Here is a 27,090-nt window from a genome sequence, read left to right as displayed (position 1 = left end):
TCACCGACCAGCTCATCAGTCCAGGGGTCCATTGAACGGTCCATGCATTGGTAGGTGAAGCAGCAAGCACTTTGGTGAGCACACCTCTGCAATGGCAACTGTTTATCAAATGGGGAGGGCACTCGGAAGTAGCTACTGATTGGGGTGGAGTCAGAGGGGCGTGGGATTGTCCAAGAATGTTATCACTATTGTAAATCAGACACTTAATATGAGGGGTATAGTTAAGATTTTTTTTATTTTTCAGATTGCGTTCGTTTCATGATGCTATAGAAGTGGAGGTTATAGGAATCATAACTGCTGTATTATGTTTGATGATAAAGCCATGCCAGTTTTTTCTACTGGAATGCACTGGATTGCCAGTTTTTTAGGGGCACATCACGGAACATATAAAACGGTAATATCAGATTTTAGTCAGAATGTATGTTATTTAGACAGCGCCATTCTAATTTTAGCAATTGTAGTATATTTTAAGGTGATGTCACCACGTGAAAAATTCTGATCCTCTGCTGGAACTTGATGAACCATCTTTGCCAGAAAACTGTTTTTCATGGAAATTATGACTAGTGGTCCAAAAACGCTAAAAACAAAGACACACATCCGCTTCCTCTACCCCTGAGGAAAAAATCTGTCATGCGGAGTAAAGCACAGACTTCCTATGGCTGCACAAGACAATAAACAATTGCACTAGTTTGTTCACGGGATGAACAGACAACCCTTCTTGTGCCATTTCTGCGGCATACTGCGTCTGTGACAATGATCTTTGTACCGCTATGTAACACTTATGCTGTAGTACTGTTCTGCACATCAAAGTAGCGTTATTCCTCCAAAAACAATACATATTGTGTTTCTTTCCATTGCTAAATACTATGTTTCAGATATGAAAATGCTACATGAACATGGTTAATTGTAGCACTCTTACCCAGCAAAGGGGGAGACTTTTATAAAGTGAAAAATAAATAAACAATTTCTAAACCCACATTTTCCCAAGAAGATATCTGAACAATGAGTCAACTATAGTAAGGAGACGGAATGCGGAGCGGACACAGCACCTTAAGTGGTGTTCAAAGGGTGGGATAAAACCCAATGAACCCGTGGAAACAAGGAATGCTTTGGAGACTTACTTCTATAAATGAAAATTTTTCATGAATGCATCAATCGGCTGCATTGGAACTTTAATGATTCCAAGACTAGCTTGTTCAGCAGCCTGTTTGCCAATGAGGGCGCTGTCTGTGAGCCAGGGGAACACTGGGGCCCCATCACATAAAGGGAGCTCAATCCTGGGCGACTCACGTCGTAAGTGGCTGATGAGCTCGAACAACACTTTCAGCACCTTAAAGAGCCTGAAATAGTTGCCCATCACTGGACACGTCGGGGAACATTTTGGCTGGAACTATAACAGCGATTCTTGACATATCATGCTCAAAACAATACAACACCACGATAAAACCATAATACGAGGCATCAAAACAAAAAAGTCAAAACTAAACATCACAACAAAATCACATTGCATAATAACTGAATAAAAGGAGAGTAGAAGAAATGCAGAATATATCACAGGGCAACAAAAAGCCGCACAGCAAATGTGCCTCAACGTTCGTCACATATGACCACCTCCAGAATCCTGTCTTCGTAAAAGGTGTGGCACTACCTGAATAGCGCTCAAAAAGGTTTTGTAATCGAGCCCCAGTTCGAAATTAGAACGCATTAGTCTTCGCAAGCACCTGGTGCGAAGCTAGGGTGTGGTGAGATATGGGTGCTGACTGTAATGAGGCTTCCCTCACAATCTAGCCATGCATCTCCTGGGTAGATATGGATCGTTAGCAGCCAATCAAAATGAAGCATTACCATATTGTACAGATGTCTGATTTACTCTACACTCTGTTGTAATCCTTGGGCCACGACGGTTATGAAAGGGTATTTCAAGAATTAATGTACTCCTCTGTTAGATAACACGCCCTTTGCCAGACTATTCACTCTTCTTATGACCATAGTTTAAATGATCAAAGACTGCAGAATTTTTTTCCTATTGCGATAGACCCAAAATAACTGGTTATCATGTTTGCTCACGTCCTCGAGTGCTGAGAAGCTTATCATTTTCCTGATTAACACCTTGGTTTACTGGTAAGGTCCTTATATCCAAGCACTCTTTTAAGTGTATTATGGGGTATCTGGTTGTCGCTTTTTCCAGGATCCAGGCGTTTGTTTATTGATTGAACTAGTTCAGGTTTGCTAAAGAAAGCAGCAGCAGATAAGCTTCTATATGTGCAAGCAGTTCTCAAGTCAAAGGGCATGAGAAGGAGTTAGTCCTTTACTCAATGTACATATGCTTTGAGTGCCTACTGCAGCCAGTATGCTAAATCTTTTAATCAAATTATTACTTACTGGCTGGTGCGTGGTGCAAAATAATAGTTTGATATCATTCTATACAGTGTCTACCGTTGCATGAATCCCCATCACAAACGAGAGAGTCTGGTGGAAGAGTTTTGCTTAATTAATTGATATAATTAAATAAAGTTTATTCCTGCTGAAGTCAGTTTATTAGAAATCTAAACTTAGGCTGGTGATTTGGACCAAAGCCATTAAGTAAAAAGTAAAATGCAGCTTTGTTCCACGTAATTTTGTCCTCGTATTTCAAAGTTAAAGATACTGGGGAGCATGCATCATTGCTTTTTGCGGTCTCAAAGGGGCAGATTTGCAGAATCTGCCCCTTTGCGACCGCAATTTTTGAATTTAGGATGCATCATCCCAAATGCAAAAATCGCTATTTAAGTAAATCGCAAAATTTGCGATTACCTACATTGAGATAGCATTAAGGGAACCACAAATTGCAATTCCGTAAATGCAATGCAACAACAAACAAAAAATTGCGATTTCGCTATTAAGAAATGCAAATTACCATCAATTTAAAGTTCATGGTAATTTACAAAAACTTTTAAAAATGCACAAAAGTGCATTTTTCAAAGTTCTATGTTGTACAGAAACATGCCCTTAGGGCATGTTTGTGTGCAACATGTTTTTTAATTGCACTTTCAGGGGTGCATCAGAGTGTCCTTTTGGACCCCATATCCCCCTTAAAATTGATTCTGCAATTTGTGAGTACCCATTTGGTACTCGCAAATTGCACATGCAATTCCCATTGATTCCTATGGGCCTACGGCAAATAGGAATCAATGGGAAGCCATTCCTTAATTGTGACTTGCAATTTGTAAGTCGCAATTAAGGAATTTTAAGGAATCACATTTTTTTTGTGAATCCTGCATGCATTGCATTTTGCGATTTCTAAAAAGCGAATCTGTAAAATTTGCTATTTAGAGATGCAAAATACGAGATTGATGCATGTGCCCCACTATGTTTTAAGGGGAAGATACACAGAACAGGCTTTCCTCTACAATGCGATATGAGTGTGAAAAACCTATAGGAAATGCAGGTGACAAAGTAAAGAATGTTACACTAGAATGTTAATGTTACACTAAGGAAGACATCAGAGGGCAAGTAGAAGACATGGTTGTCAGAAATCCCACATTGTCCAATGGTCATTCTGCACCTGAGTACAATTCCTGTGCAAATTGCATGCCAGATATTCATCGCTACTGCCGGTAGGTAATTCTTTTTTTTGTAATCTAATCGTTTTAAAACTATCAGGTGGAGCGTGGCCACCCATCAATGAACAGATTAAACATGTGACATAACAGCCAAGTACACTGGAATCTGCTGGCCGAGCCAGCACCCTGTTCCCTACTGGGCTAAGATACATAATCGAAAAATACTCCCAACCAGCCATCAGCATATGCTGTTGTGAGGCAGTTTTGTCAGTTCCCCGTTCCCGTCTAGGGCTCCCTCCTGGGCCCACACTCATGGAATTCGTTCTTCTGCATGCTGCCAGGGTCGCCGTACTTTATCAAACTTCTTGGGGCAGCCTCATGTCTGATACCAGTTTTTTTTAAAAAGCATGCACTAGTCCACATTGGATTCCCTGGCCTGGTGCATGGCAGTCTCACATCTCCCCCACAGTCTGATCACATTGCGTTTCGCCACCATCATTGCAGTGTCACAAAGAGGGAGTAGTGGTCCATAAATAAAATTGTAAATCCAGTATTTGTAAAGCGCGAACAATTACCCAAGGGCGTCAAGGCGTTGTGGTCCGTCGAGAAGATTAAGCGAGCTATTGCCCAGAGTCACATGGTGCGGAGCTTACCTGACGTGGGTGCTGGGATTGAATTGTGAGCCCCGTGCTCCAGAGTCAGATGCCATGGCTGCTGCACCACACCTCTTCCACCATGGTTTGATCATCCCAGATACCTAAGGCTATCAATTGAGGAGTCAGTTCCAGAGTGCAATCTAAGACTGCTGAGAGACTCGCCCCTATTTCCCCCCAAAACGTCGGACTCTTGGGGCGACTCCAAATGAATGAATGAATGAATTAAATGAAATTTATATCGCGCAACTAAGCCCGTAGGCATCAAGGCGCCTAACAAAATAAGATCAAAAAAGGCAGAAACCAAGCTAAGGATATGCACTGGCAAAAAGCCATGTCTTGAGTGCCTTTCTAAAGGCCTGCTTTGAAGGAAGGGTTTTAATGTCAGATGGCAGAGAATTCCACAGCCTTGGGGCCAGGGTTGAGAAGGCTCTGCCACCCCACCTAGCTCTACGGACACGGGGGATAGATAGCAGGGCTTTATTGGCCGAGCGCAGGGATCTAGAGGGGGTATACATTTTTAGCAGATCCCTTATGCCTCCTGACCTATTCGTGGCCAGGGCCCCATAGATCAAGCAGAGGGACTTGAACGAGATCCTGGCATCTATTGGGAGCCAATGCAGTGCTTTTCTAGCAGCCGTAGCAGAGGCCCGCCTGGGCAGATCTAATACAAACTTTGCGGCCGCATTCTGCACCATTTGAAGTCGCGTGATGTGACTTTTGTTAATGCCAAGGTATAGGGCATTGCAGTAATCTAGTCTTGAGCCTATCAATGCAAGTACTATTTGCTTTCTTGCTGGGGGGGGACAGATAATGTTTTATTTTCCTCAAGATGTTTATTATGCCCCAGCAAGTAGAGATGGTCCTGCTTACTTGCTGTCCCAGCCCCAGATCAGGGTCAATCATAACTCCTAGGTTCCTAGCCAGGACGGTGGGTGTAGGGCACACTCCCAGAGATGAAGGCCACCATTCCGCTGACCAAAAGTCCTCCTTGCCTCCGAACACCAGAATTTCGGTCTTCTCGCCATTAAGCTTCAATGAATTGCAGATCATCCATTGAGCCACTGCCTCCATACAGTGTCTAAAATTGGAGGCAGCCGAGATGACCGGATGGGCGAGAGACATCATTATCTGTGTGTCGTCGGCATAGGAGACTACCTCCATCCCAAAAGATCTGATAAGCCTGGCGAGTGGGGTCACATAGATGTTAAAGAGGGTCGGACTTAATGCCGACCCCTGTGGGACCCCACAACGCACAGGGAGGGATGGAGATAGAAACTCCCCCAGCTTGATTCTCTGTTCCCTCTGGCCAAGAAAGGAGGAAAGCAGACTAAGTGCCGGCCCCTCAACCCCTATCTCCCTCAGCCGTGATGTTAACACTGAGGGAGACAGGGTATCAAACGCAGCCGTAAGATCCAATAGGATGAGGAGAGTGGTCAAGCCCTTATCCACCCTGGTACGGATGTTATCAAGCACCGTGGTAAGGGCTGACTCAGTGCTGTGCTCTCTCCGAAATCCATGCTGCGAGTGATCTAAAAGGCCAGAGGTTTCCAGGAAGGCAGCCAGATGCTGGTTCAGATGGGTTTCCAACATCTTTGCAGGGGCTGGTATATAGAGTGTGCCCTTCTGCCTGTATCCTTTCAACCAAAGGTCTGTCTCAGCCTTTCCCTTACGAAGCAATCTTTTTCTTGCATAAGAGGCCCTGTGAAGGACTTTCAGCTAGATGAGTTGGAATCCAGCTCGTATAGCTATCTCTCAGGGGTATCTACAGACCAATCCTCATTCACCATCTTCCAGTCTGCCCAGGTCCTCCTCCAATTTTTCCCCAGCAGTGCTCTAATGGCGGGGAGGTGTAATGTAGGAGGGCAGATTACAGTCAGGCGACTGCATGGCTGGTTAAGGGAGCTCCTAGGACCCTATTTTCTAGAGGTGATTTGTTCGGGGTCTGCCGCGGCATTACCGTATGTGGCCTCAGGAGGTGCTTTAGCCATGGATAACATAATTACTGACCTCCAGACATTTCATACTGTTCCTGGGGTTCCGGGAATGGAATCATCTTGTTACCCCTTCAGATGTCGTCCACCTTGGATTTTCCCTGTAGGTCCCATTTTCAGTGGCCCTCCATTGCCCATAGTCCCTTCAACATATCTGAGGCCCATAGCGGGTCTCCATCATTAGTTTACCTTTCCAACTCATGGCTTTGATGGCTTTATGCCAGATCTCGACCACCACTGCCATGGGTGGAGGCAGCAAAGCCAACCCCCTTCCCCCATACAGTTACCAGGTGTACCCGTCTGGATCCATCGCTCGCCTATCAGCTACCACAAATGGTTGCTGCTGTGAGGAGAAGGCACAGTCATTGACCATCTGAAACTGGGTCATCCAGTAGTCCAATTGCAGGTCAGGTAGGGCTATAGCCCTGTCTAATGGTTTTCTAGTGTGGGATGTCCACGCAATCGTCAGTGTCTCCCCTCGCCTCCACAACAGACTTCTCATCACTTCTGCCACTGCCTGGAAAAAATACTCAGGTACTTCGAAAGGGGTGTTCTGTAACACGTAAAGGAATTTGGTGAGGTGAATAATTTTTTATAGGATCGCCTTGCCCATCAGAGATAGTGCCAGCTTTTTCCACCTTTCCGCATCTATTTTGTAGGAGGAAAGTATTTTCTCCAAGTTTTCGCCAATAACAGTTCTCAGTCCTTTGCAACAAATATCCCCAGATACTTAACCCCCCCTTAAGTGCCATGCTACTGAGTAATGCCAGTCCCAATCCCAGTCCCCTTCCAATAGAGGGTATGTGATGAACTTGTGACAGTTGATTTTTAGCCCAGAATAAGAACTGAACACCTCCACAGCCTCCAGCACCCGGTTTACCAACCGATCTGGATCTGCCAAGTACAGCAAGATGTCATCCGCATATATGGATACAACATCTTCCCAGTCTGGATCCCATCTCATGCCCGCATCAATGCACCTGTTCACAACCAGCAGGCCAGTGGCTTGATCGCCAGGGCCAACAAAAGAAGGCATAGTGCGCATCCCTGTGAGGTGTCCCTGCCAAAGGGGAACTCCCTAGAGAATGCCCAATTCACTTTGACCCTGGCCTCCGGGCCCTTATATAACAAGCTCACCCAGGATAAAACCTCCTGCCCATCCCCAATCTTTGCAGTAGTGCCATTAGGTAGGGTAGGCTCATTCCAGTGAATCGAAGGCCTTTTCAGAGCCCAGGGCAAGGAGAAGAGCTGGTCCTGCGAATTGGTCATAGAGTGCCAGGCATCCAGCCAGCCTTCAAAGGTTATGGCTTTGTTGCACTGTAGGGTGTGAAGACCGAATGATTAGTGGGCACCAGCGCGTCGACCACCTGTAAAAGCCAGTCGGCTAGGACCTTTGCCAGGATTTTCGCCTCCATGTTTAGGACCTACATTGGCCAATAGGAGGCGCAGTCTTCCCTTGTTTGTGTATTATGACTAACGTCACCTGTCGGAGGTCATGGACAGGGCTCCCTTCTGCTAAGTCCTGTTGAACATTGATCTAAGTGGGCCCACTACATGGAGCTTTATACATCTGAATAGCTCGGGGGGACATTAGGGCCTGGGGATTTCCTGCTTTTTGTCCGGCCTATGGTATTTGCCAATTTGACAACTCTGCGTCAAGAGGTTCACTCATATCATCCTGAAGTCTGGGCACCGACATTTCATTAGTGAAGGTCTCAAGGCCTTTAATAGGTTTCTACCTGCAGCTCTACAGCAACTAAATACAAACAAGATCATGTCATGTTAGGTAGGAATAAATAAATACATAATGCAGTACCAACTCAGCAGACCTCTCGGACCCTGGGATGTACTTTGATTGCTTGAGGCCTAGTTACCGTTTAAAGGCTAATGCATTTTGACACATGGTTCTCCAGTACAAAATAGAACTAGACAGTATTTATCCATGGTTCCTTTGGCACAAGGTCATCAGCCTCCGCATCACATGAAGGTGGGATGGTCGTGTAATCTAAGCAGATGTTTTCATTTATCATTGTAGCTGTATCGAGACATCTCACAATTAATAAATGTTCACATGTAAAACTTAACTTGTTGACAAGGCATGAAGATATGTTAAACAATCAAGGCTATAAAAGGATGGTTGACTTGAGCTCTACCATACCTAATGTGGTTGGAATCTGCCCCCGGAACTCATTCATACATAATCGGAGCATGAAGCTGGATTTCCCCGAGCCAGCATCTCCAGCCAGGACCAACCGGTAATTGAGAGCAGGACCCTGGCTCTCATCTTCCACCGATACACCTTCTTTCTAAATGAAGTTTGATAAGGGAGGACATGAATTTAAGAAGGAATACACAGAGATGATGTTCACATAATTACTTTTCTTTTAGTCTTCACAAGAGCCATCAACATTGTCCCCATCAAATATTTGACGGCCGCCAGCCTTTATGCAGTTTATTGCACCCCTGATTGCGGAAGATAGTGGTTTATATTATTCCTTTCAGATATGGAATAGACTTAATACCATATAGGAGCACACAAAGCTCAGTTGGTTGAACAGACCGATGGTGACTAAGTGGAGAAGCATAGAGAGAACACAGCAACCCCATATTATTGTTATTACATCTACTTGGGGGGACACGCACACAAACCCCCAGGCTCAGGAGCAACTCAGCTTCACAAACCTTTTCCTCTGAACACATAACCCTCTCAATTACCACCTACCTTGCAATGCTTATGAGCAAATGTAAATATCAAGTAAATACCAGTGATAGCTCTATTCAATGTAACACTCTTTAATGATGGTTTTTACACCAGCTACATTTTAAGTGAGGCCTTGTAGGAACCCCCTGCCTTTTACTACACATGTCTATGCTGAACTACATCAAGTTGTAGACCTATGAGGGAACTCCAAATTTATTTATTTATTTATTAATGCCATTTGTAGAGCGCGTACAATTACCCTTGGGAGTCTCGGCGCTATATCAATGACAAGCCAGAGTTTCAGAGAAACCTATATGGTTCAAAGTACACACCCCTTATATTTGTGGGTATAAGATGTTGTGGGTATGGAAATACCATTCATTACAAACCTTTGGCTGTATTAAATAGTGGCATAATGAATGTGGCCTAAACTAATAAAGCAGCTTACTATGGAAAAAATACAAGGTCTAAAGTTCTAGCTATGAGAAAAACAAGTTCCCAGGCATACCTGTCAATGCTCTAGAAAACTTCCACAAAAACGCAGGAAACAGAAACATTTGCTCACGTACCTTAACTCCATCCCACAGTCACACTGTGGAAATCATTTTAGTGATCAAGCGTACAGCTCTTAGCTGAGGGGTTGATAAATGAATTTCTTATTGGAGAAAACACTTATTAAGTCACTGCATAACACACAGCCAACTCGAAGACTAGTAGTTCATTCAATGGAAGAGACTTTAAATCAGATCTCCTTTTGTGAAAAATTATAGCTCTCCGAATTATCATCCAAAGTGGACCAAAGTAGTATAATTAATTCGTGTAATAGCAAAACCTTTTCTTTTTAATAGCTCAAAACTACAAAAATAGGGTGAAGTGTTATTTGAAAGTAAGGTACGTTTATTATATTTAAAGGTTGGCATCCTGAGCATTATCAGGCATTATAGAATCCGCTTTTATCAGAGGTACTATTCACTATTTTGAAGATGACACCAATAAACAACACTCCAAATGTGAGGGATAGAAAGGTGGTTAACCATCTGGCCCAATGCTCATCAAAATTGGCTATTTCACAAGTGAATCATGGCTGCTAGACAATACAAAAAAGTCACACATTGAATTTTCTTCAAAATTTTTTCCAGCACGTTAAACATGGTTTTTGGTATTGTACATTACCTTTCGTGTAAAAGCAGGGAGCCGTTTCCTGGAGGACGCAGTGGACCCACAGCGACTGGGTGGCCGGGATGAATTCCAATCCAGAGATCTTCGAGATTCAACCCTATAGTCCGACCCCTAGAGAAGCAAAATGATCAGCTTCTAACCTTTCTAAAGGCAGTTTCTATGTTATGCAGATGGGCATATTAAGCAACACTCGAGCTAATGCAGTAGAATTCATAAGGCATATTATCAATGCCACCTTCATCATGGGGATCCGGCTCTCCCCAGCCACCACCTGCATCTTTGATGCCTTTCTCTTCCCACAGTACAGGGTGCAGAACACCAACTCATCCAACAGAAGCTGAGAAGCCCCACAGTCATTCACAAATCACGATGGACCTATGCACTCTCGCCACAACCACCAAAAAAGCCTTCAGCATCTCCTTCTGCCAATTCCTATTGTGTGATGTCGATAGAGCCACATCATTTTTCATCGACTCAGACGTAATCTCTCCACATGGATGTACCGACTCACAACAAGGTCTGCTTTCTCTGCATATCCAACACAGACCTCCTCTGAAACACTCCTCAGCCTTGACTTGACTGACGATGCAGCCACATCTTTCAATGACTTCCCATCAACATACTCAGCAACAGTTGCACTGTCTTGACAGGCTCTTCAGACTACCCTGCTCTCTGTCCTCTCTGTGAACGTCCTGCTCTCTGTCCTCATCCACATCTTCCAAACCACAGCTGATTCCCATTCCCCAATCAAAACCAGCTCTTCAAAGGCCAAGCCATCTGCACCATGGTGAAGTTTGAAACTGGTGCAAGATTGTCCAGGAAAGGGGGAGGTAGGGGAGGGAATAATCAGATTGGTTTTTTATAACGGATGGGGTAAAGTGCATCCTTTTTCAGCATATTTACTTTAAAGACCAAAGGCTAATCGTTTTCACAATCATTTGTAATGGCACACTCCAAACAATTGAGAAACACTGATTTGCTAAGCAAGCCTGACCTGGATGCGTGGGAAGCCACCAGGCAAGAGTGAAAGTGTTCCTTGTACCCCTCCACCACCAACACATTCACCAACCAATGAATAGGAAGGGCTATAACCAGTCTATTGAGTATGGAATATGGTAAGACCTCAAGCAAAGGGCTACACCTTCACTGCTCACGTGGGTTTAGGTGGAGGACCAGAAGGCCTGAACACCCACTGTACTACCCCGTGCAGAGACAAACAAAGCGTTTGCTTTTTCCATGCAGCTTTTACCTATTTTGCATCTCTCAATGCAAACATACTTCCCTTTTCATCTGAGATCCATCCCCTCTCACCTCTGTTTTAGGAAAACAACTGAAGACTCACCTCATATTTTTATAAAATGGATTCCACTTTGTCATTTAATGCTTTATATCACCAACAAACTCCCAGTGTATGTAGTCCTCTATAAATTATCCTTACATCCTAACATAAGGGATGCAAGTACTGATGAATGCCATGTCTGCAAAAGTGTACTAGTGTCAGGAGGCAACAGGCACAGGAGTTTTTAGAGTATTTCTGAACTGGTCCTAAACAGGTCCATCAAAAGCAGAGGGCAAACGTAAAAATGGCTAACACTGTTGTCTAGCTTTGACACATTTTATATACTAGCAGGGATAACCTGTAGCCTAAAGAGGTCATAAGCATTTCTCTCTCTATTTCTTTTATCACCTTTCACTAACATTTGTTATAGCCTGATATTCAAGACATTTCAAAGACTTGTCTACAGCAAATGTAGAAATGTCTATATTCAAATGTCAGAGAGGAGGAAGGGAGCACACTGCCTCTCTTCCCAACACAGTTCACCCTGTTGCATTCTGGTTAACGCAGCATGCTTACTCCAAAGTTGCTGTAGTTTTTCCACAAGGTTGGTGCTGATAGTGCTGCTATCTCTAGACATATGTTTCTGGGTTTCGACCTTCATCTGTAGAGAGCAGAAGTAGTAGAGAACAAAGAAAAGTCGTCTGGGTTCACAGATAGCAGTACCACTTTCTGGCACACAGGTGCATCCCAGGAGCACTCGTCAGCTCGTTGTCTCAAGGGAGCAACGGCTAAACCAAGAAACGTGTGACTAGAGTTAACAGCACTACCTGCAACAACTTTGGCGTAAAACTGCAGCAACTTCAAAGTAGCAAACTGCATTTACCATAATGCAATGGGGTGAACTGTTCTAGGGCTGAGAGGCAGTGTGCTCCCTCCTGACATGTGTTAAAAAGTCTGACTTGAGCCAACGAGATCACCTGGGATGCACCTGTGCACCTGTTGAGTGGTACTGTGACCTGTGAAGACTTGGGTCACAGATGACTTTTCTCTGCTCTCTACTACTTCTGCTCTCTACCGAGGAGAGGCAAAATCCAGAAACACATGTCTAGAGATAACAGCACTACCTGCATCAAATTTGGTGCAAAACTACAGCGACTTTGAAGCAAGCGTACTGCATTTACCAGAATGCAATTGAGCGAACTGTGCCAGGATGAGGGGCAGTGTTCTACCTTCCCCCTTGTATATTAAATGGTCAGCTTAATCATTCATCACATACAACAAGTCAATTATTGCATTGTGGAAGTAAGCAAATGATTTTTACACCTCAATTTAAGAAATACTGGGGACAATTGACAGCTAAGAGTGATTTTTAATACCACACAAACTGTGGGGTTTGTGTTTTGAATATTCTGCACACCGATTATACGCCATTTGATTGACAAATAAAAGCAGTGAGTGATTTCTGCTATAACAGCTACAAGTTTTGAAGGATATAGAATTCCTCTTCGCTGTATTTTTGTATTGCTTCTCAAATGTGTTCTTGATAAAAATGGATCAAATGTATGTGCCTCGTTACATTTTTTCAAAGCCAAAAGGAGCAAAAGTTACCATTGGTGAATGGATAGGAGATTTCAGCACTCATTGGTTGGCAACAGCCTCTACATGCTAAAGACATTGCATATGACTGGAAGAGAGGAAGAGAGCCACAAATCTGTACTGCTGATTGTACGAATGTCAGGAAGTTTTCAGGAATGTGCCAATGGTGAGGGCAACCCCAAGTGAGAAGAGTTGGTGGGGGCTATAAAAAAAATACAAGTTAATTTAAAATAAAGAATTAGGGTAGTTTAATAACGGCATTTGAATTTAAAGTGATTTATAGAGTGCATCAGTAACCTCGAATGGTACCCCTGCAACTTAGAGAATAGTAATATTTATACTAGGGATCGAGGAGTGGGATAGACTATAGATGAGTTTGTTGCCTCACTAAAACCTTCAAAATGCAGTTTTTGAGACTCATATGAGGACTTGTTAAGTAGTAAAACTTTGGTTTGGATCAGTAGTAAAAGGCTTGATCTGCTGTGCGAAAGGGAGGGTCATAGCATGGAATAAGAGGGTATCTCAAAAGGTGTGCAGGGACAGGATAAAAGGTGTGCATAGCAAACGAACAACAACTAAGAAGAACAGGATAAAATAGAGGAATGAAAAAGGTGTGATAAAAAGAGGGCAAAGGCATACTTGCCAACATTGTACCACCACAAAGAGGCTTGCTTCAAACATGATCCATCACAGGTAGCCTCTGATACCGAGGATATCCTCCTGCCCCAGTCTCCCTGTTTACTACCCATTCTACCCTCCAGCTTTACCTTTGCCTTTCTGCAGTACTGTTGCCTCCCTGTGACTCAGGGTCCACCAGTGGACCACTCCAGGATGACCATGGAGCATGAACTTCATACATGGCACACTCCCCACTCAAACAGGAGATTAGAGCATTTTATGCATAAAACCTACTCCACCTCAATGCAAGTTAATTTGGAAATAAATTACTCCGATATTCACTATATCTCTCTTTTCTTTCCTTCCAAATGGTGGCATCTATCAGTCTCCACCTCTGTCTTTCCAGACTCCAGCACATCATTCATATTCATTGCTATGGTCATTATTTTCCTGTGCTTTTAAGTGTAAGGAGGAGGGGGAGAAAGTGGTGGGGGAAGGATAGAAGGGAGAAGGAAGAGAAAAAGGAAGATGGGGTTGGATAAAAAGAGAGAACACTTAGGGAGGCAGAAGAGAAAAGGAAAGCAGCGCGAACAACGGTAACAGGAGAAAGGAAGGAGGTAGGATCGCACAGAGAAGGTAAAAGGAGGATCGCAATGGGTGCTAAATGAGAAAAGGAAGTTAGAGGAGAATGACAAAGTTATAGGCAGACGGAAAGAGGAAGGAACCATATGGAATCAAAACAATGGGGGATGAAGAGAGGAGCAGAAGATAGGAGGATTGGGGGAAAAGATAGGACTAAAGAAAGTAAATGATAACCTACTTGCAACATGCAAGCAAAAGTAAAGCAGGACAAAGGAAAACGGCAGAGAATATTGGAAGAAGGTATAGAAGCATGTGATGGGGATAAGGGAACAATACAGGAAAGAGCAGGAGTTTAGAGAAAGACAGAAGGTGAAGTTTATAAAAAGTAGGAGACAGAGAAAAAGACTTGCAGAGAAAGACTGTAGATGAGAGAAAGTGAAGCAGGGAGAGAAAAACGAGGGGAGATGGAGAGAGTGACAGAGAAAAAGGGTGTCAGAATGAGAGACAGAAGGTTCAAAAAGATGCATAAAGAAGGAAAAAAGATGAGTTAAGAGAAGCAACAAAGAGGGGAAGGAAAGAAGAACCGTAAGGCAAGTATAGAACTGGGTAATGAGACATTGGAGACAGAAGTCTAGAAGGAATTATGCATTGGGAACTGGAATTGCGATAAACTAAACCAGAATGATATTCTCAAATTAATTTCTCTACAACACATATATATAATTTTTTTTGTTGCAGAGTTTTATATTGCAAAAAACAACAAGTGATGGACTGAATGTGGATCAATGTCACACACTCCCCCAGTCAAAAGATCTGGGCCCAAATCCATCGTTTTTTTGCACTCCACACCACCCTGGGTCAGATAATGGCTTTATGCAAATCAGCTCTGACCCTGTTGCCCCATGGGAACAGTCCAGTCCGAACTACAACAGCCATATCTTTCCCAGACCGGAATCAAGCATCTGAGGACCGGACCGGTTTCGAGGTAACACCTCTCTTCAGCCCGGCTAGCTTGACTCCAAGTGGTGTGGAGTGCCTGGGACCCACGTCTGGGCATCCCCAGCGCACTTAGGGCGGCAATTGCAAAAAACAACAAGTGATGGACTGAATGTGGATCAATGTCACACACTCCCCCAGTCAAAAGATCTGGGCCCAAATCCATCGTTTTTTTGCACTCCACACCACCCTGGGTCAGATAATGGCTTTATGCAAATCAGCTCTGACCCTGTTGCCCCATGGGAACAGTCCAGTCCGAACTACAACAGCCATATCTTTCCCAGACCGGAATCAAGCATCCGAGGACCGGACCGGTTTCGAGGTAACACCTCTCTTCAGCCCGGCTAGCTTGACTCCAAGTGGTGTGGAGTGCCTGGGACCCACGTCTGGGCATTCCCAGCGCACTTAGGGCGGCAATTGCAAAAAACAACAAGTGATGGACTGAATGTGGATCAATGTCACACACTCCCCCAGTCAAAAGATCTGGGCCCAAATCCATCGTTTTTTTGCACTCCACACCACCCTGGGTCAGATAATGGCTTTATGCAATCAGCTCTGACCCTGTTGCCCCATGGGAACAGTCCAGTCCGAACTACAACAGCCATATCTTTCCCAGACCGGAATCAAGCATCCGAGGACCGGACCGGTTTCGAGGTAACACCTCTCTTCAGCCCGGCTAGCTTGACTCCAAGTGGTGTGGAGTGCCTGGGACCCACGTCTGGGCATCACCAGCGCACTTAGGGCGGCAATTGCCAATTGTGGAGTGCAAAAAAACGATGGATTTGGGCCCAGATCTTTTGACTGGGGGAGTGTGTGACATTGATCCACATTCAGTCCATCACTTGTTGTTTTTTGCAATTGCCGCCCTAAGTGCGCTGGGGATGCCCAGACGTGGGTCCCAGGCACTCCACACCACTTGGAGTCAAGCTAGCCGGGCTGAAGAGAGGTGTTACCTCGAAACCGGTCCGGTCCTCGGATGCTTGATTCCGGTCTGGGAAAGATATGGCTGTTGTAGTTCGGACTGGACTGTTCCCATGGGGCAACAGGGTCAGAGCTGATTTGCATAAAGCCATTATCTGACCCAGGGTGGTGTGGAGTGCAAAAAAACGATGGATTTGGGCCCAGATCTTTTGACTGGGGGAGTGTGTGACATTGATCCACATTCAGTCCATCACTTGTTGTTTTTTGCAGAGTTTTATATAGCGCAAACTTGATCCAATCGGGTATTAGAGCGCTTTACATAGCACCAATTACGTTACATGAGGACACACATTAATTTTTTTGTTAGGCACAGGGAGATTAAGTGATTTTATATAACACTACCGTAGATTGGGGGTCTAGAGGGATGATAGATTATAGACTAATAGGTGTGCGTTCCCTCATGTAAAATAACTACACACATAGAACACCTGAAGTCTAGAGCATGTGTATGTAAGCCAATGTTTAGTGCCTCTCTCAAACGTACTGCTAGCGTAAAATGGCTGGGGGAGACATCCCTTAAGGATAAGAACCCTCACTCACCCGAGGGTGACATGCTTCATCATATGGGTCCTCCTTACCAGTGTGGAAAACCTAGTCACCACTGGGAGCTACTACTCCGGTGTTTAAAGAAGGAGCTCAGAGATGTCCGCAAAGAATTTTCTACTTTCCGTCCTCATCTTCGACGCCTTGGTTTCAAATACGGATTTTTTGATCCGTGTTTGGAAGGATCATTTTTCCAAATCTTTTCAACGTCCTGATGACCTGCGCAATTTTCTTGATCAACAGTCTCATCATTCAATGGATACTAATGACTCCAATACCTGAGTTATGTCAATTCTGCCTTTCTCTTTTGACGGGATGCAAAGATTTTCTTCTGTAGGGCTCCAGCGGTTCTGGCCATTCTTGTAACCGTGTGTGCGTTTTCACAATTCTTATTTATGTCTCTCGTTTGTCTTTTTTCCATGTTTCTTTTTCTCCCTCTATTCTTTGATATGTGTTTTGGAGTTACTCTTTTCTTCTTTTTTTTCTGTGGCCGATTTTCTCTTTGCTTTTCCTTCTCTTATTCTTGCCTTCTGGTTCTCTTTTTCTACCACTTTCTACTATGGCTAATACTCATAAGTTGAATGTAGTATCGTTAAATGTTAAAGGATTACGACATTGAGTTAAACGTACCACGATATCAGATTATTTAGGAAGACTTAATGCTGATATTTGTTTTATTCAGGAGACTCATATTGATGATCACAGTTTGAACTATATGAAAAAGAAATGGGTAGATAGCATTGTCTCTTCCCCTGCATCTGGCAAGAAAAATGGAGTAGCAATCTTGTTTGCAAAAAGATTACATTGCCAGATTTTAAGCAAACACTCTGATGCTGAGGGTAGATATATACTAACCAAAGTTAAAGATAAATTCTTATTTTTATTGAATGTTTATGGCCCTACTGCTGACGATCCTACATTCTGGACCACTCTTACTACGGAGGTCTTGAAGGTTGGAAATGTTCCTTTAGTTGTTGTTGGGGATTTTAATGTCATTTATGACCCCTTATTGGATAGAATTTCTCAAGCCAAATTCCACCCTTCTAAGGTATATTTTGCGTTCAAAGCCTTTCTTCAATCCACTAAATTAGTTGATATATGGAGATTACACTTTCCCACAGAAAAAAGTTTCAATTTTTTCTCCAATCCTCATAATTCCCATTCCCGAATTGATTGTTTATTAATTTCTAGACACTTAATTAATTCTGTTTCAGATCCCCAGATTGGTAATATCGATATATCTGACAATGCTTTGGTTTCTTTATTTTTAAATTTGCAGTCCACATACACTAAACAATCTTGGTGGCGTATGAATACTGATATTGTCTTGAACGAGAAACATAAACCAAAACTTTTATCCGCCATAACGGAGTACTTTTCCTTTAATCATGAAAGTGCTACATCTTTAATTACAAGATGGGATGCTTTTAAAGCTTATATTAGGGGGACTACAATTTCAATTATGGCACATGAAAATAAAACTTTCAATGCTTCCATTTTAGATTTGCAAAAACAAATTGCGACAACTGAAAGACTCGTTATAACTTCTAATGATCCCAAAGATAGGTTTAGGCTTCAAAAATTGCGTTATGAATTCAATTCCATTCTTAGTAAGATAGCAGGAATTCAAATTTTAATACTAATTGCTGTGGCCGACTATTAGCTAATTATTTATGCATTAAAAAAGATAAAACTGGGGAGGAGCTTGGCGGGCATCCGTGATGGCCGCTTGAGCACAGCGCTCTCCGGACCCTCGCCGCTCCCGGCGATTTATCCTGACTAGATCCTGATTTCTTGTAAGAATTCAAGCAGAGGACGTTCGGCTGATTACCCTGGCACTTTTCGGAATTTGCTTTGGATCTCGTACTCCTGAGCTACGGTGGTCTGAACTTTTGGGCTCCGCCCTGGAGGTGCGCCCGGGACGGGGTGCAGATCTGTGGCCGTCCTGGAATTGAACAACAACGGCAGGAGACCTGGCCTTGTGAGACCCCCCTTCCTGAGTTTCGGTTTCGATTCTGTCTCGACCTGTGCCACGAGTGTGCGTATCGCGCTTGGCTGAGACTTGGAGACAGTTCGGACACGGGGCTTTCCTCTTGTCTATTTGCTGGTTTGGTGGCCTCCTCCCGAGTTGAACCCTTCTTTTTGGTGTACTTTTGATCCTGAGTTTTGGGTGTTTGGCCCGTCGACCCTGGTGGCTTGTCCTGTGCCGCATCTTCAAAATGGCGGGCAGAGGGGACAGAGAAACGCGCAAGACGAAAACACCTCTGCGCGGAGCGCCGGTTCAGACGAACGTCATGGACCGTTATACTCAATCTAAGGGGTCCCCCGGAGCTGCCCTACCTGGCCACAGTACGGCCTCTGAACGAATTTTGGAAGAGTCGGCGGAGCCTTCCCTACAGGATATCATGGGCGCCATCTCGGGAGTGAGGGAATCCACCGGCCTTCAGTACGAGGCCTTGGCCCACAAACTTGACACCGTGGCCATTGAGGTGAATCTGATTCGTGCTGATCTCGGCAAGACGAATGAGAGGGTGCAGTCATTGGATATTAAATCATCTAGCCTCACGAAAGACGTCTCGGAGCTCCAGACAGAGGTTGGGAACCTTCGTCGGGTGAACGACTACATGACCCGACGCCTGGAGGATTTTGAAAACAGGGCACGTCGCTGCAATGTTCGCCTGGTTGGTGTACCGGAAAACCCTGAACCCCACTCTGTTGATCTCCTGGTTGAGGGTCTGATTTTAAACCATCTTGCCCCCTCCGGGCTTACCAAATTTTTCACGGTTGAACGCGCACATCGTGTCCCGGGGGGCAAAGTTAAGCCGGGTGCTCCGCCAAGGCCTATTGTGGCTAAACTGTTTCATTATAGGGATCGGGACGCTATCCTGCAGGCCTCACGGGTGAAGGGCCCGGTGGCCTTCGAGAATGCCACAGTGAACTTCTACCCGGACTTCTCCCAACAGGTTCAAAGACAACGGATGGAGTTTCGTGGTGCTAAGAAACGTCTTCGAGATCGGGGTCTACGCTATGCTATGCTTTTCCCCACCAGACTTCGTGTCGAGTATAATGAGCGTACTCTGTTCTTTGATAGACCGGATGCTGTTAATGACTGGCTGGACTCCTTGCCTGACCGTCCTCCTGAGACTGAGTCTGCCGCTCACCCTGGTGGTGCCGAAGGTGGTGTGGAGATCTGATTGTTTGACTCTGATGTCTCGTTTTGAATACGTTCCCAGGAGTGGTGGCCGGCGTACCTCTGCAATGTGATTATTTATTTTTTGTGTGTTGATTCTTGCTCTTACTGTAGTCTGGGGGCGGGTGGAACGGAGACCTTTCCTCCTCCGGGGTCTTTGTGTAGACTAGGGGTTATGGGGCGACAGGCACACTGCAGGTTGGGGTGGCTCTTTAGCTTTTTGCAGGGGTGCAGGGTGGGGGGTGTTTCCTTTCAGCTTGGGGGAGGGGGGATGGGAAGTTCTTATTTTTTTGTGTGTTGTTTTCAAGGCGAATTGCTTCTGTCTTTACTGTTGTTTCTGATGTCTAGCTCTTGGATGGGGGGTCCTGGCTCGGGTGGGTGGGATGGGGGGTAGGGGGTTGAAGTTTGTTTCCTGGAACGTTAATGGCCTGGGAGATCGCATCAAGCGCAGTGTGGTGTTGAAATATATAAGACGTCTGTCACCGGACATTGTTTTCCTGCAAGAGACCCATTTGATTGGGAATGTATGTAATGCAATGAATAGATGGGGCTACAGCCTTGTGGCACACTCGGGGTTTACTTCAGGATCCAGGGGTGTGGGTATCCTTGTTCGTAACTCCCTCCCTCTGGCGATAGATGAGGTGATTCGGGATGATCGTGGGAGATATATTGTTCTGGTGGGTAGGTATGAGGGCCGCACCCTGTCCCTCTTTAATGTTTATGTCCCCCCAGGCTTGCAAACTGCTACTTTCACTGATTTAGGCCGTGTCTTGTTGGACCTTCCTGATAGTGTACTCTTTCTTGCCGGTGACTTTAATTCAGTCCTTTCTGGCCTTCACGATCGCCATCCCCCCAGGGATACCCCGCATGCCCAGCGTTGGTTGGGTGGGCTTTTGGATACTTTTGGCCTTGTGGACTGCTGGCGACTGTTACATCCTACTCAGCTTCAATACACTTTTCACTCTGGTGCCCATGGTAGCCTATCTCGGCTAGATTATTTCCTGATGCCCGCTGCCCAGTCGTCGGCGGTCCGTGAGATTATACATTTGCCAAGGGGCATCTCTGACCACTCGCCGCTCTGGCTTCGTTTTGAGGTTGGGATAGAGGCAGTGGGCCGAGTGGCTCCCATTAACCCATGGTATCTCTCCTCCCCTGAAACTCGTGCCCTCTTGCTCAAGTCCATAGATGCTTATTTCCTGGAAAACGAGGGGTCGGTCCCTTCGGCGGTGTCCCTGTGGGAAGCCTTCAAAACTGTGATTCGTGGACAGGCCCTTTCTTTGATTGTTGAAGCTAAGAAAGCCGGGAGGAGGGAGGTGGTGGACCTCGAGGGGGAAATTTCTGCCTTGGAGGACGAGTTGGGATCTGGTGTCACGCCTGAGAAACTTCATGCCCTGGGTCTAAAACAGTTTGCATATAAATCCCTAGTTACTGACGCTGCAAAAGTGATGTTTCGTGAGCAACAAGGCAGATTGTATGATGTTGGTGATAAGGCGGGTAAACTCCTGGCGTGGTTGGACAAGAAAGAAAGAGCTAATCGTGTGGTGCCTGTGATTCAGTCTGCGAGTGGTGAGAATGTGATTGATCCAATCGCCATTGTGGATCGTTTTGCGGAACATTTCCGTGTTGTGTATGCTCCTGTGTCTGTGAGGGATGTGGCTGACTCTCGCCTCCTTTTGCGTGATATTGCATTGCCCTGTGTCTCTGATTTGGACCGTATCGCTTTGGACTCCCCCTTTACGGTTGATGAAATAGCTACTGCCATTCGTTCGCTCCGTTCGGGCAAGGCGTTGGGTCCAAATGGTTTGCCTATTGAGTTGTACAAGTTGCGACCCGATAAAATGGCGCCATATCTCCGCGATATGTTTTTGGAATCACGTGAGCGTAACCTCCTTCCCTATGATCAGCGTTTGGCGACGATAGTCGTCATCCCTAAAGACGGTAAACCTCGCGACCTTTGTTCCTCATATAGACCCATCTCCCTGTTAAATGTTGAACCCAAGGTTCTGGCGAAACTTTTGGCGACCCGACTCCTATCGGTTCTTGGGGACTTAGTTCATCCGGATCAATCTGGTTTTATCCCGCATCGCAACACTGCTTTGAATCTACGTCGTCTTCACGGCGTGATAGCGAGGGCGGGGCTACTGACTGAACCGGCCATTTTGGCGTCCTTGGATGCCTCCATGGCCTTTGATACTGTGGAGTGGCCTTATTTATGGGCGACTCTTGAGAAATTCGGTTTCGGGTGCGAGTTTATTAGCTGGATTAAGTTATTGTATGCGGAACCTTTGGCGCAGGTTGTTGTGAATGGTAGGGTGTCTGCTCCCTTCCCCCTGGGCAGGGGCACCCGCCAGGGTTGCCCCTTGTCCCCGCTACTGTTTGCGCTCGCCCTTGAGCCGTTGGCGGCCTGGCTCCGCTGGGAACCGTCTCTTAAAGGGATCCGCTGGGCCCCGGACTTCGAGGACCGAGTCTCGCTCTATGCGGACGATATCCTCTTGTATCTTACCTCCCCTCGTAAGTCTTTATCTGTTTTATTTGACGTTCTTGTGTCCTTTGGTGCTAACTCGGGCCTCGTAATCAATTGGACCAAGTCCTGTGTGTATGTTTTGTCTGGTGTCTTGCCTCCATTACCGAGCAGGCTCCCTCTTCAGGTGGCCCGGGATGGTTTCAGATACTTGGGAGTTTTCGTTACTCTGGACTCGTCTCTTCGCTTTGATCGTAATCTCCTTCCTCCGTTGCTTCGACTGCGTTTGGACGTTGCTCGTTGGCGCAGGCTTCCCTTGTCTCCCCTTGGTCGGGCAGCCCTGTTTAAGATGATGTCGTTACCGCGGTTTCTTTACGCTCTCCAGAATTATTATGATCCTGTCCCTCAGTCCTATTTTCGGGAGATTGAGGCCCTTCAGAGACAACTTGTCTGGGATGGACGCCCGCGTATTGCTCTTGCTAAGCTTTCCATTCCTTGGTATGACGGTGGCATTGCACTCCCCGATATTAAGAGGTATTATTGGGCCTCACACTTGTCCGCTATCAACCACATCATGTTCTCGCCGGGTAGTAATCCGGCGTTTGAGATGGATAGACTTCAGCTTCCGGGAGGTGACTTTAACAGAGTGCTTTACTCTCGCCCTGCTGGGCGCCATCTTGTGGGTCCTACGTCGATTGCTTTGGCGGTGTGGCGGGCCGCGACTCGGAGCCTGGGCTGGGAGGATCGCATGACGTTAGCCACGCCGCTTTATGCTTCCGAACGTCTGGGCGGTCTTTGGTCTACCAAGGGTTTCGATCGCTGGGACATGATTGGAATTTCTAAAGTGGGAGATGTGTATTCCAAGGGCTCAGTGCGAACATTTCAGGCCCTCCAGGCTGAATATGGCTTGAGTGGTCGGGAATTCTTTCGATACCTACAGGTTAGGCACGCCTTGACCGCTGTATTTGCTCCTGGTGAGATTCCGCCTGATTCTTCCCCCCTTGAAGACCGTGTCCTTGACGGACATCTTCCTGACAGCACTATCTCCCTGATTTATAAGAAACTGATTAATAATCGGACTGATCTGTTGGTCCGACTTCGGGAGGCGTGGGTTCGTGATGGTTTGGAGCTTGACGACGAGGATTGGCAGTCGGCCCTCTCTTCTCCTAAAGAGGTGGCTATCCCGGCTCGTCTCCGTTTGGTCCAATTGAAGATCCTTCATCGGGTGTATGTTACGGGACCTCGTTTGCTTGTGATGGGTTTTTCTTCCGATGGGTTGTGTAAGCGTGGATGTGGTTTGAGTGCGACTTTCCTACATATTCTTTGGGAATGCCCGATGGTGGTTGCTTACTGGACGGCTGTGCTTGAGGTTATGGCTGTGGTGACAGGGGTGTCCTTGTGTCCGGAACCTCGTCGTTGTCTTTTGAATGTTTGGGAGCCCACTGACTGCTCGGTGGCCCAGACTAGGTGGGCCACCCTGGGTTATATGGTTGCGAAGCGAGATATTGCTCAACTTTGGGGGGCCTCCAAGCCCCCTGAACTATCGAAATGGGAAGACAACATGGATTGGTCTATGTTCCGTGAGAAGACTGTCTACGTGGCTAGGGGCAGACCCAGGGCATGGACTAGGGTGTGGGGTCAATGGAATGAGTATCGTGGTGCCATCTGTACTCCTCCCCTTGTGGATGACATTGAGCTTTCCCGGTCTCCTTAGGCGAGCGTTCTTGGAACCTTGCATATAGGGGTTGTGCTGGTTTTCCGGCTCCCCCCCCCCCCTTCTTTTTCTCCTTCGTGCCCCGTCCCCCCCCCCCATCCGGGCTCTTTGGAGCTTACAGCTTTGATTCCATTTTTGTTGCTGTCCCCTCCCGTCCTTTGAGCTGACCTTCAGTGATACACTTTCGCCTTTTTTGTGTGTCTGTTCTTTTTTATAAAACAAAATCTGTTTTTGTTCTGTATATTATATGGAGTATTGCATTGACGATTGATCGTTACCGCTACGGAAGTGTATATTGTGTATTTTCTCCTCTTTAGCGGCTGGCCCGTGTGGTTGTAGGCCCATCCTTGTATTTTATTGCATACTCAAATAAAGGTTTTTAAAAAAAAAAAAAAAAAAAAAAAAAAAAAAAAAAAGATAAAACTTAAATCAACTCTATTCAGGGCTCTCATGGTAAAATCGCTTTTTCTCAAAATGATATAGTTAAGCAATTTTTAAAGTTTTATTCTACATTATATAGCAAACCCGACTTTCACGAGGAGTCTTTAATTGACTCCTTTTTATCTTCCTGTGACTTACCCAAGATATCCCAATCTGATAAGCTTAGTCTTGATTCACCTATCACTAAAGAGGAAATTTTACTTGCCATAAAGTCCCTTAAGAAACGTAAGTCTCCTGGTCCAGATGGGTTGCCAGCTGAATTTTATAAAGAATTTCAAATGATATTGTTACCCTTTTTATATCAACTGTTTACTTTTTTGTGGATCCAATGGTACAACCTCTGGTTCATTCACTGAAGCGTTCATAATTGTACTCCCAAAACCTGATAAAGATCCCACTCTTGTTTCTAATTACCGCCCTATTTCTTTGATTAATCAAGACTAAGTTATATGCTAAAATACTCGCATCTAGATTAGCTCCTATTTTAGATTCTGTTATATCTCCCGATCAATCTGGTTTTATGAAAAACAGAGTTTCTGCTAATAACACCAGAACTCTCCTTCACGTTATTGAACAAAGTCCTACTCTATCATCCCCATCAGGTATATTAGCCATAGATGCTGAGAAGGCCTTTGATACGATCCATTGGCAATTCCTATTTCATACCTGATCTTTTTTTAATTTTGGAGATTCCTTTATTCGTATGGTTTCTGCCTTATATTCAGCACCGACTGCTCGATTACTCATAACTGGACATATTTCTCATCAATTTTCTCTTTTTAGAGGTACAAGACAGGGATGTCCACTTTCGCCTCTTTTATTTCTAATTGGCATTGAACCCTTTCTCTCTTCAATTCGGAAGTGTTATGAGATTAAGGGTATCAATATTAAAGGTGTTCTTGTTAAAACCCTTGCATATGCTGATGATGTACTTTTATTTTTAAATGACCCTATGTCCTCTTTCCCATCTTTATTGCATATAATAACACAATACTCTACAATTTCAGGTTATACTTTAAATATAACTAAAACAGAATTTTTTCCTTTGAATGTTTATTGTACCCCTGATATGCTTCCCTTGACTGGTTTACTTTGGCAAAAAAATAAATTGAAATACCTTGGGATTTTATTTTCTACCTCTATAAAGTCAACTATTACGTTGAACTGTGAATTTCTTTTATCGTATATTAGGGACAAAATTTCCAAATGGTCATCATTACATCTTACTTGGTGGGGTAGGTTAGATTCTATAAAAATGACTTTAGCACCTAAAATTTTGTATACACTTGCAATGCTTCCAATTCAATTTCCTCTAAAATTTTATAAAGTTGTTGATAAAGTTTTGTCTAAGTTCTTATGGAATAACAAATCACCTCGTATTAGTTATAAATTGCTCAAATTTCCCAAACGAAATGCCGGTTTTGGCATTCCAGATTTCTTGCTTTATCGTAAAGCTTTTATTTTGAAGCAAAGTTCCCTTTGGTTTAACACCTCGTTATTAAGTACTCCACCTACTTGGTTATCTATTGAGAAATCGTTAGTAAATCCTCACCCATTTTCGTCTCTGTTAACTATGTCTAACACCACTGCATTCTTCCATAAATCAGTCATTATTAAATCTACTAAAATTCAGTCAATTAAATCTGGCTCTTCTCTGGATCCTTGTCATCCATCCATACTTAACAATATTCCAAATATCATTACTATACCACTGACACACATCTGCAACATTATGTTTTCTACAGGTTCCTACCCTACCATCTGGAAAAATACCATCATCAGGCCGCTTCTTAAGAAACCTTCCCTTGACCCCTCACTATCCTCCAGCTACCGTCCCATTGCCTCTCTGCCGTTTCCAGCTAAGATCTTTGAATCGGTCATGAATAAACAACTGTCCGGCTACATTCTAACTAATGACTTGTTAGACGACACCCAGTTCGGCTTCCGACAAGGTCACGGAACAGAGACTGCCCTAATTAAGGCGGCAGACGAAATAAGGGCCACAATGGACAAAGGTGGACAGGCTGTCCTGATTTTGTTGGACCTGTCGGCGGCTTTCGACACGGTCGATCATGCAACATTGATCGGCCGTGTCGAGGCCATCGGTATTAGACAGAGCCAGGGACCTTATTTCATCCTTCTTGGCTGATCGTAAGCAAGCAGTTAAGCTGGGTACTTTCACTTCACCTACTTTCAGCCTTCCTTGTGGAGTTCCGCAGGGTTCCTCGCTAAGTCCGACCCTTTTTAATATCTATGTTTCGGACTTAGCGAGGGTAATAAAAGAGTACAACATCAACTTGATAACATACGCCGACGATACCCAGTTGGTACTATCCATACACAAAAACGGACCTACTGTTGCAGCAAACTTTAAGAATGGTATGAGGGCCATTAGCAGTTGGATGGCCTCCAACTGCTTAAAACTCAATTAATCTAAGACGGAGGTCATGCTCTTTGGAAATATTCAACCTTTGTGGTCCCCCTTATGGTGGCCTGAGGAACTGGGAACTCCACCTCAACCTGTCAGTAAAGTCAGAAATTTGGGAGTGATATTTGATGACAAGCTCCTTTTCCATCACCACGTGAATGCTGTAGTTTCATCTTCCTTTAACATCTTAAG

The 27,090-nt window shown here is 44.8% G+C and overlaps 1 protein-coding gene across 1 annotated transcript in view; it reads right to left on the bottom strand.

Annotated features, from left to right (window-relative positions):
- The window catches only part of LOC144824148 (ras and EF-hand domain-containing protein-like), a 304,543-nt gene that overhangs the window by 73,709 nt on the left and 203,744 nt on the right, over window positions 1–27,090 (bottom strand). Inside the window, exons 11-12 of the mRNA XM_078683278.1 lie at window positions 10,064–10,180; window positions 8,348–8,495 (exon numbers count right to left, since the gene is read on the bottom strand). Coding sequence (XP_078539404.1) covers window positions 8,348–8,495; window positions 10,064–10,180 — 265 coding nt within the window. The remainder of the gene's footprint in view (window positions 1–8,347; window positions 8,496–10,063; window positions 10,181–27,090) is intronic.

This window comes from Lissotriton helveticus, chromosome 3_1, assembly GCF_964261635.1.
Source record: "Lissotriton helveticus chromosome 3_1, aLisHel1.1, whole genome shotgun sequence".
NCBI classification, from domain to species: domain Eukaryota; kingdom Metazoa; phylum Chordata; class Amphibia; order Caudata; family Salamandridae; genus Lissotriton; species Lissotriton helveticus.
This window is presented reverse-complemented; position numbering and strand designations above follow the sequence as displayed.